We start from the raw sequence: 10,764 nt of genomic DNA, 5'->3' as shown, positions 1-10,764 counted from the left end.
TGCTTGTAACTCAACTAAATAACAATATTAGTACTTTGACTAATTTTATACTTATTTAACTCACTAGTCATTTTTCTAAAAATATTATTTATATTATACATTTGATATTTTGTTAAACTGTTTAATTTTATTTGGTAATCTGAGTTTTGATCTAATTGTAATATTTCTATAATATAATTAGATCAAATATAGGTAATTCCGAAGGTAGACAATATATATCATATATTGTCAACCTTCGGAAAATTTTCCACAATCTTTTAAAAGGTGTATTAATGCAAATTCTTTTGTTATACCAATGACAGTGATCTATATATTCATTATTGTAAAACCTATATATTCATTATTAATAAATAATGAGAATTTATTTAATCTTAGTTGCACTATAATTTTTTACTTAGTACATTGTTTCCTGACTGACTGACTGACTAATTTCAAATGAGAATATAGAATTTACTTGATTTGTACTTCTACAGACTAGTAGAACTGACAATTTTAAAACCATATCATATTTCTTTACAAAACAAATGTCTTGTGTCCTGATAAGAAACTACATAAGACATCCCTGTTTATATATGAATTGGACTTTAAAATCATTATTAGTAATCATGTTGCTAATAGAACTAGTGACTAAAGTATTATTACAGAAATTGATTAGCAAAATCTTCACATGAAGATTCTGAACTTTCATCAAGTTTTCTTCTTTGCTGTAACTATAACAGCTATGATTTCTTTCTGTTTTTTCTTGTTGACTTCCTTTACATAGTCCAGTTTTACATTATAAATATCTTTTGGAGATAATGACTGTTACTTATAAAGTCCAAAAGATAATGGAACATCTGTATTATTTTAATCATTTCCTTATTTGATAGTCTGATGACTAGAACCTGAAGGTTTTTTTTAAATTTTTTTTCAGAGTGGTCAGTGTCAAGGCTCTTACTCAAACTGATATAGGATTATAATGCATCATAGTTGCAGTAAGCGAATAGTTTTTTCATCATATGAGAAAATACTTCTGCAAGTGCTATTTGATTAAAATATTAAAAACTTTTTATCACAGGCAGCATTTGATTTCTTTACATGACATTTAAAGGCTTAGATACATTTACCATACTTTCTCCTTTCTCAATTGTCTTTTCAAGCTGAAAATATTGCAGTTTGATGCTGGTGCTTTTTCTGGATAGTTTTTCATTTGTATGACTTTATTTTTTGTAAAATAAAAACAATGATAATGTAACAAATCTCAACAAAAATATTAGTAAGGACTACACCATTTCACACTACATGGTTAATTAATAACTAAAAATATAATGCAACTGGCTAGAAGATAATGTAGTAAAAATATGCTACTAGAACATCACTTTCAGCATAGTGTGTGTAAGCAATTTTTAATTATATACAGAATTAGAATATTGTAAATATTTGTCTTTATAATTATCTAGAGCAAATGTACAATCTAATTCCTCTTGAAATTCTTTTCTTAAAGCAAACATACAGCGATTTCAAAGTATAAGTTTTGACATTAATATAGAGAAAATAAATTCAAAATGTTCCATTCCTTCCGTGTTTTTCATCTATGGTAGATTAGTGTGTCATGGATACAGTTTGAAGTAGATATATATTGCATCTTTGTTTGGTTTTAAATTATAAGTAGCATAATCTGAGTTCATCTATTTAACAAAATTCTTCAGAAAATAGAACTTTGATAAAACAAGATTAACAGTTTAAAGAATCTTGGAGAAATTATTTCTGGATTCTGGTAAACTTTCAAAGGAAAAAAAGTGTCACAATATAGATTTGCAAATGACTAGTTTTATATTTCTGCTAATAAATTCTTCAAAATTGATAAAATTTTCTAAAATTTTTCTTCACTTAGACATTAAAAATTCAACTTAACATTTAAATGAAGAAAAAATTTTAGAAGAAAGAAAACCTTATATCGGATTTCAAACTACATTTATATATGAAAACAATACAATTTATTGTGTAAGTAAATATATTGAATTATAGAAATAATTCATACAATCAGTAATCTTTTACCTGTTCAATATATCTATCTAAACAAAATGTGTGTGTATGTAATAACTACATACAATCATGATCTATGCATACCATTATCATTAATTTAGAATTCTTGTAGACATACATCAACAAATACAATATTTGTAAGAGCTATGTGTCTGTTAAATAAATGACTTGCTACAGATCACAAGCTTAATGAAGCATTTGGCATTAATTTAAAATTCAGTCATTGTGATATTAATTTTTAAGATAAATTATAAAATTAAAAAATATTTATCATAGAAAATGTAATAGGGTTTAACATCAACAATCCTCTTTCTCGATTAAAACAAAATAAAATGATATATTTACATTAGCTATATCAAGTCTCTATTTAGTAATTAAGTTATTTTTGATGTAAGATTTATATATTGTTATTAAGAAATCAAAAGATATATTTTAATAATGTTTTGTATTTTATAAACAAAAATTTTGATTAAATAATTTAAATATTTTCCTATTTGTTATCGTACGGATTCATTCTTACTTAGGACGATGATTTGAAATCTTGTAATTGACCAGATTAAGCTTTTCTGGTCATATGCGTTGTTTTTTATTTGTTAAAAGTGCTTTTTGCTTGGAGAAGAAGAAATCGCTATTCTACGATTATAAAATGATTGGTAAATTGTAAGACGTAGGAGTTTTTGTCGTCTGAATTAAAATTCGTTCGATCGCTTACGTTATTAAATAAAATGTGACCCCTCCGGAAGGCCAACATGGACGAAAAGAAAAGTTGTAAGCACAATAATTCATACACTGCCTTTCTCGTCGTAATTTTCCCGATTACTATGTACTGTGTGTGTATATCACAAAGGAGTAGTCAAATGTTCGGTGGCAAAGAATGTTGTTGGATGACTGCCATTATCCTCTTTACTGGTAACACTTCTTTCTTGAAACTTTTGGATAGCGCCTCGAAAACTGTCGGACCGTGTCAATGGGCCATCGGCAAATTTGAATAAAAGAATTGGAATTTCGGGCAAGAATACTTCTGGACCAGCATTCAGAACTGTGTACGCGCGGTAAGAATTGTTTTCGATGCTTAGAATTAAGGATTCAGTTTGTGATTTCTATTCGAGATTTTCGAATATTGTATAATGTTAATTTTTGTTATTTCCGATAAATAAAGTGTTTATTCTGGTGGCATGGTCACGTCTATTTCAATCCATCTCCATACCTACTCTATTCATCATAATCCGTGTAGTTCGGTAAATGCAGAATTTAAATATATGTAGAGAGAATTAACGGAGTGACGTTCTAGCTGATTTTTGGCTCAAGGAAAGATTGCTGAAAATTTTTGAAGATTATATAAACAAGGTGAACGTAAATCAGGGAAACTTCGTTTTTTCTTTTTAATTTGGGTTGTTTTTTCACGTTGGGATTGCCCATATTCTGGTAGCTGGCTGTATTGTGTGTAAATAATTTTGAAAAATAAAGAAAATAGAAACATGAATTATGTTACCGCCTTGAGTTAGGTAGTGTTGGCCAAATTCGTTTCAACGGAAACAAAATTATCGAGACGTTTTAAATTGATCAATAATGACTATATTTCTACATTCGTAAAAACTGCTGCTCCGGGTATAGTTTTTTTTTTTAATTTTTGTTCAAACTCCGGCACTATAAGATGACCTTTTTTAAAAAGTGCATCCTGGGTTCGACAGTTTCATAGGCCAGGTGGTGAAGGAACGAGATTCCAATTTAAACGTATTTTGGGTCAATGGCATGGCTTTTGATCAATAGCAAGACGACTTGGACAGCGTCATAACTGACTTGTTAGAATATTTAGATTAGAATCATGCGAAGAAGAAAAATGACAGTAATGGCAGTAGACTACATGTAATACAAACTAAAATTTTAGAATACAAGTAAGTTAAGCAGTATTTTAGCAGGTAATCAGCGATACCCATCTGTTTTAGGGGCCTTTTTATGCTCTCTGAGCGGAAAAGGGCCTAAAACCACAAAAAAAAAATCCCATCTGTTTGAATTATTTAATAAGAGAGCCGTTTTAGGTAGAGACCCTAGCAGCAGGGCCAGATCATCGCATAGACAAATGTCTAGGGCTCAGTCAAACTATTTTGAAAAGATTTGTAAATAAGATATTTAAAAAATCAGAAAAGTAAACTAAAGTTTATTTATATACTTACTGTTTTTTAAACTATCTTGGCTTTTATTTAAATTATCGTTTTCAATGTTCAATTTACCTTTCATGGGTAAAATATATTATATTAAATATTAACCAAAAAGGTTAAATTAAACAATATTTTATGGTAATGTTATTGTATAACAACTTTTGTTAGGCATTTAATAAAATAAATTTCAATTTTTTAAAATTTATAAACAAACTGTTCAAACTTTTCTAGAAAAACTAAAATTTATTGTTGAATATTAAATATTTTTTATTAATAAAAATTTAAGATTTGTTTTAGTTTTTCACATTATTTAGTTTTATTTTATTTATTGTTATATATATATATATTTTTGCGTTCTGTTTCTTGTGGGAGAGCGAGGGGGCCCGGTAAGAAGAAAATGCCTAGGGCCCCAAAGTGGGTTAATCTGGCCCTGCCTAGCAGCACATAATATTGGGCCAATATTGGTTGAATATTGAATTACAGCATTGAAATATTGTTTCTAATTTGCTTTCAATATTGAGATGTTAATCTTTTGCGTTTTTGTACCAATATTGTATTGTACCGTGGTATTTGCATAATGATGTACTGTACAACGATATATTAAAATATTTTGTACTGATCTTCCTCAATTAAATGAGGTATCTATTTTATACTTGTTTTTATTTTCCCTTATGATTTTTTACAAAATACATTTCGGGTATATTAACTGTCCTCTTGAATTGTACTATCAGATCATGGAGTCGTGACATTAACAAATTTCCAAGATTCTCTTTAGAACAACTTTGTTATATTAATATTAAGAAGCGAAAAACAATATATGGATATTATATAGATTATTTCCTATGGGATTTTGAGTATATATCTGAACTCGGGGGGATCGAGACGAGTTCAACGATACTCTACTTTTGGACCGGAGGCGAAAAATAAGTAAGTTATCGTATTTACGATTTCTTGCCTTTTACAATGCATTCTACGCCATTTTAGAGTTTTCCAGTAGATGGCGCTACTTGTAGTTCAGTATACGTTTTTTTTTTTTTTTTTGTTCAAGAACTACCGTGAATCAATGAACAGTGACGTTAAACACTGGGCGAGGGAGCACGAACAGTCGAACGCCACCTAATGGAAAACTATAAAATGGCGTAGAATGCATTGTGAAAAGCAAGAAATCGTAAATACGATAACTTTCTTATTTTTGGTCTCCGGTCCAAAAGTAGGGTAGCGTTGAACTCGTCTCGGTGCAAAGTTCAGATTTATATTTAAAGTCCTGAAATTCCATAGGAAGTAATCTATATAACAGCCCAACATATGTATATAATATAAATAAAATATGTAATAAAATGAAAATTGCATTTACAGTAGAGCCGTTTATCCGAAAGCCGATCAACCGAAACGTCGGTTAACCGAAAGGTTTCCAGTCGGACTATGTCGTGCTGAATCGAACGTATTTGATACTAGATTAACTTCTAAAGTATAATTTTTTTGTTTTTATATTTTTCAATATATTTATTTTGTACAAACAAAATAAAGAAATAATTTTTAACGACACAATAGCCTCGATTATTATAAAAATTTTCGTTGGGCTTAAAATCGACGAAAATTCAACGCAAAGCGACACGCAACGGAGAAAAATTTCAACATGGGATAGGTTAAATAAATTTTATCGTACATAATCGGTTATCCGAAAATTAAGTTATCCGAACAATCCCAGTCTCCAATTGATTCGGATAAACGACCCTCTACTGTACTGATCTCTCACCGTCGACTTTGCATCTTAAATCTGGCCGCAAGTCCGCCACACGTCCTGCTTTTACGCTTCGCGATAAGTTCCTTTTTCTTCTGACTGGTCGATATGTTATAGACAAAGTGATTAATATGGGCATTATGAATAATGATCAACAAAATCGGGCATTGTAATAAATTTCGAAAAACAAAACAAGCATCTGATCATTCGCTGAGAGATATTTATTCTTAACACAAACGTTTTCAATCCAATCAATGGATCATCATCAGGCGAAATTCGAACATTACAAAAATAGAACAACAAGTTCAAAATACAAAGATATATAACGGCTAACCAAAACGTAACTAACAGCACAATATCATTTCTAAATACAGTCAAACCTGTTTTTATGCGGGGGATAGGGACCGCATTAAAAAAAACGCATTAAAAAAAATCTCACGAAACTTCACGAATGGCTGTAAATAATAGTTTTCGCAACACAATTAAAAAAATAATTTTTTTATGCGGTCAACAGGGACCGCATAAAAAAAGTCTCACATAGAAAATAACTCAAAACCGTACGAAATAGAATTTATTGACAACAGATGTCAGCACTTGACTGCATCGTCTGGTCTATCGTCTGTTTTACATATTTTTGTCCAGGTGGTGTTTTGTTGACTTAAAAAGTAAATTATTTCATTTTTCGCATATTCATGCAATAATATTACTATAATAAGTGCATTTATGCTATAATAAGTTTATTTAGCTATAATAAGTCAACGTGAGACATGACGAATCGCACGAGACTAGTCGCCAACTATACCGCACAAATTAAAAATTCGCATTCAAAAAAAAATCGCACAAATAAAAAATCGCACAAAAGAACGAGCGCATAAAACAGTTTGACTGTATCAACAAATTAATAAAAATTCTGCTAAAATTAAAATAAAATATTAATATATAACAAACAAAAAGTGTATACAAAATATTAATACCTCTGCCTTAAAAAACAGATAAATAACACTAAATAATACCACTGCTTAATAAGCTGTACAGAGTTTTTCATTAAACTGTACATATTAATAAAGCTACTGCTCTTATTAGAAGTTTATAACTGCATACTTCCATGCGGAAGGAAGCCCCTCGGCATCTCTTGCGTTGATGCAATTCCCTTTAAGCTTGCTTTTATAGATTTCTAATTTCTCGGCCGTTCTTGCCAAGGTCGGGGAGTGGATTTGTTTCAGTATATCTGCTTCATTCCATCTTACTACTGAGCCTTCCGCTTGTGCCATTTGTGACAATACTGTGGCATTAGAACCTTTTCTAACATCATATCTGTGCTCTTTTATCCTAACTCCTAGATTTCTGGTGGTAACCCCGACATAATCTTTACTTATTCCTAACATCTGATTCTCGTATGGAATCCTATAAACGCCGGACCTATCCTCTTTCTTAATTAACCCTTTATCATTTCTAAGAATACTGTACAGATTCGGAGCTCTTTTTAAGATAATCTTTGTATCCTTTATGTGTGCGATTTCTTTCATAATGCTTCCTAAGCGCTTGTTGTACGTAAATTTCGTGTATGAAGATGGACCACGCCCGCGACCAGGTGCTGCATCGGTACCGACTTCTAATTTATTGATAATCCCCTTTAAAACATTCCTCTTGTAGCCCAATGCTTCTGCTACCTGCGTGATTCTTTCTATTTCCGCATCCCTGTCTATAACATTTTCGCAGTATAAAAAAGCCCTCCTAATTAACGCTCTAAACGCTGCTAGTTTATACTTATAGGGATCATTAGAGCCAGCTGGAATATAAAGCGGGCTATGAGTTGGTTTAATAAATACCCCGGTAGATATACGTCCCTCTCTAAAAATAACCTTAATGTCCAAAAAATGTATCATAACAGAGCTTTTTTGCTCTAGTTTTAAGCTTAGGCCATCTTCATTATCATTGATCTTGTCAACGAAGTTGGGACTGTACTGGATTACGAAAATTTGTTCCCTTCTATCAAGATTGAATCTTGCGTAGAAGCACTTTCGGATTTTCTGACCAGAGTAAACCCTGCTTTAGCACATCATAGGAATGCGTTGGTAGAGATGGTTAATCTCGTTTGCTGCGAGTCTTTCTTTGCGTTTGAAGGACAAACGTATAAACAATGCCGAGGGGTCCCTATGGGAAGCCCAATTTCTGGGCTATTGTGTGAGCTTGTTGTCAGTAGGCTTGAGGTTAAAGTTTTGCGTAGTTTCAAGAACAGCATCGTATACTACAAAAGGTATGTCGATGATATATTCATAATTTGGAAAAGCAATCGATTAATTGCTAGATTTATTGACAAGATCAATGATAATGAAGATGGCCTAAGCTTAAAACTAGAGCAAAAAAGCTCTGTTATGATACATTTTTTGGACATTAAGGTTATTTTTAGAGAGGGACGTATATCTACCGGGGTATTTATTAAACCAACTCATAGCCCGCTTTATATTCCAGCTGGCTCTAACGATCCCTATAAGTATAAACTAGCAGCGTTTAGAGCGTTAATTAGGAGGGCTTTTTTATACTGCGAAAATGTTATAGACAGGGATGCGGAAATAGAAAGAATCACGCAGGTAGCAGAAGCATTGGGCTACAAGAGGAATGTTTTAAAGGGGATTATCAATAAATTAGAAGTCGGTACCGATGCAGCACCTGGTCGCGGGCGTGGTCCATCTTCATACACGAAATTTACGTACAACAAGCGCTTAGGAAGCATTATGAAAGAAATCGCACACATAAAGGATACAAAGATTATCTTAAAAAGAGCTCCGAATCTGTACAGTATTCTTAGAAATGATAAAGGGTTAATTAAGAAAGAGGATAGGTCCGGCGTTTATAGAATTCCATACGAGAATCAGATGTTAGGAATAAGTAAAGATTATGTCGGGGTTACCACCAGAAATCTAGGAGTTAGGATAAAAGAGCACAGATATGATGTTAGAAAAGGTTCTAATGCCACAGTATTGTCACAAATGGCACAAGCGGAAGGCTCAGTAGTAAGATGGAATGAAGCAGATATACTGAAACAAATCCACTCCCCGACCTTGGCAAGAACGGCCGAGAAATTAGAAATCTATAAAAGCAAGCTTAAAGGGAATTGCATCAACGCAAGAGATGCCGAGGGGCTTCCTTCCGCATGGAAGTATGCAGTTATAAACTTCTAATAAGAGCAGTAGCTTTATTAATATGTACAGTTTAATGAAAAACTCTGTACAGCTTATTAAGCAGTGGTATTATTTAGTGTTATTTATCTGTTTTTTAAGGCAGAGGTATTAATATTTTGTATACACTTTTTGTTTGTTATATATTAATATTTTATTTTTAATTTTAGCAGCATTTTTATTAATTTGTTGATATTTAGAAATGATATTGTGCTGTTAGTTACGTTTTGGTTAGCCGTTATATATTTTTGTATTTTGAACTTGTTGTTCTATTTTTGTAATGTTCGAATTTCGCCTGATGATGATCCATTGATTGGATTGAAAACGTTTGTGTTAAGAATAAATATCTCTCAGCGAATGATCAGGTGCTTGTTTTGTTTTTCGTATTATTTTCTGCTGAGCACACTGTATGTTGTAATAAATTTCAATAATTTATCAAATTGACTGATTATTATGAATACTGCTATCACCTAGTCAGGCAAAGTGAAAATAAGTTGAGGAGTGATCATACGACATATGCTAGCCAATCGGCACTCAGTTGCGCGTGCGTATTGCGTTTAGTACCGAATTTGACGGCAGTCGCGACTTTTGTGCTCTCGACAGATTCCTCCCGGAGGGGAGCCGCCGGCAGCCCGCCGATTGTTTAACATCACTAGTTATTTATTCACGGTAGTTCTTGAACACACGTATCAATAACTAGTATGTACCAATATATAGTAACGTTAAACAATCGGCGGCTCCCCTCCGGGAGAAATCCGTCGAGAGCACAAACAGTCGCGACCAACGCCAAGATGGTGCACATAGGTAAAAATTTGCCATTTAATTAATATAGTTAATAGTACTTAGTTTTAAAAGATTACATGTTCTTTTTAAAATACTTTGAAATAATTCACAAAAAATAAATATTACTAAATGAAATAAGTGGAGGTTTTTTTAATCAAATTTTAAATTCGGTACTAAACACGATACGCACACGCAACTGAGTGCCGATTAGCTAGCGTATGTCGGATGATCATTCCTCAACTTATTATTATCACTTTGCCCGACTAGGTGATAGCAGTATTCATAATGACCGGTCAATTTGATAAATTAATCAATATTTATTACACTGCCCGCCCTTTTTCGTCATTATTCATAATGCCCGATTAATCACTTTGTCCATAACAGATATAATCTTACTCTTAATAACTCACGATTCTACCCTAACTCGAACTCGTGTTGGTGAATACTGGGTTACTAAATGTAAATTTTAACACTTAAGTGTCATTAATATAATAAAAAATTGTTTTTGAATTAATTTAAAATAGAACATTTGAAAGTGCACGTACGCTATATTATGCTGTGGTGTTTAACTCGACAATAACGCTACGGAAATGACAAAAAAAGATTTGCAATGTCTACGGCAGTGGAGTAATTTCAGAGCAGTTCGAAAGTGGTTCACGAAATTACATTTTGGTAATTTGTCCTTAATAATTAATTAATTAATTAAATTATAATAATATAGGCTAAACCATTGTGGCCATGCCCTATCAAAGCATCTTTAAAATCCTAATGTCCTTCTGTGACAAAAAACATGGCGACTTTGAAAAAGAAAAAGACTTGAAGTTTCAAGTACTGAGTAGAAAATCATCAAGAAATTGTTAAATAATAATAAATGTTT

At 31.9% G+C, this 10,764-nt stretch overlaps 2 protein-coding genes across 2 annotated transcripts; one reads left to right on the top strand and one right to left on the bottom strand.

Moving 5' to 3' along the window:
* Window positions 1-7,004: 7,004 nt before the first annotated feature.
* On the bottom strand, window positions 7,005-7,811 carry LOC136972714 (uncharacterized). The gene has a single exon (XM_067267322.1). It carries the CDS (start codon window positions 7,809-7,811, stop codon window positions 7,005-7,007), a length of 807 nt encoding a protein of 268 aa, XP_067123423.1.
* Window positions 7,812-8,300: 489 nt separating this feature from the next.
* Window positions 8,301-9,107, top strand: LOC136972713 (uncharacterized). The gene has a single exon (XM_067267321.1). It carries the CDS (start codon window positions 8,301-8,303, stop codon window positions 9,105-9,107), a length of 807 nt encoding a protein of 268 aa, XP_067123422.1.
* The last annotated feature ends 1,657 nt before the right edge of the window (window positions 9,108-10,764 follow it).

Source organism: Centruroides vittatus, unplaced genomic scaffold, assembly GCF_030686945.1.
Source record: "Centruroides vittatus isolate TY-2023 unplaced genomic scaffold, ASM3068694v2 contig_301, whole genome shotgun sequence".
NCBI lineage: Eukaryota > Metazoa > Arthropoda > Arachnida > Scorpiones > Buthidae > Centruroides > Centruroides vittatus.
Note: the sequence above shows the minus strand (reverse complement) of the source record. Positions and strands in the feature narration are given on the sequence as shown.

What these genes read in the sequence shown, in the direction of transcription:
- LOC136972714 (XM_067267322.1), bottom strand. Translation starts at nt 7,811, where the DNA reads ATGATACATTTTTTGGACATTAAGGTTATTTTTAGAGAGGGACGTATA.
- LOC136972713 (XM_067267321.1), top strand. Translation starts at nt 8,301, where the DNA reads ATGATACATTTTTTGGACATTAAGGTTATTTTTAGAGAGGGACGTATA.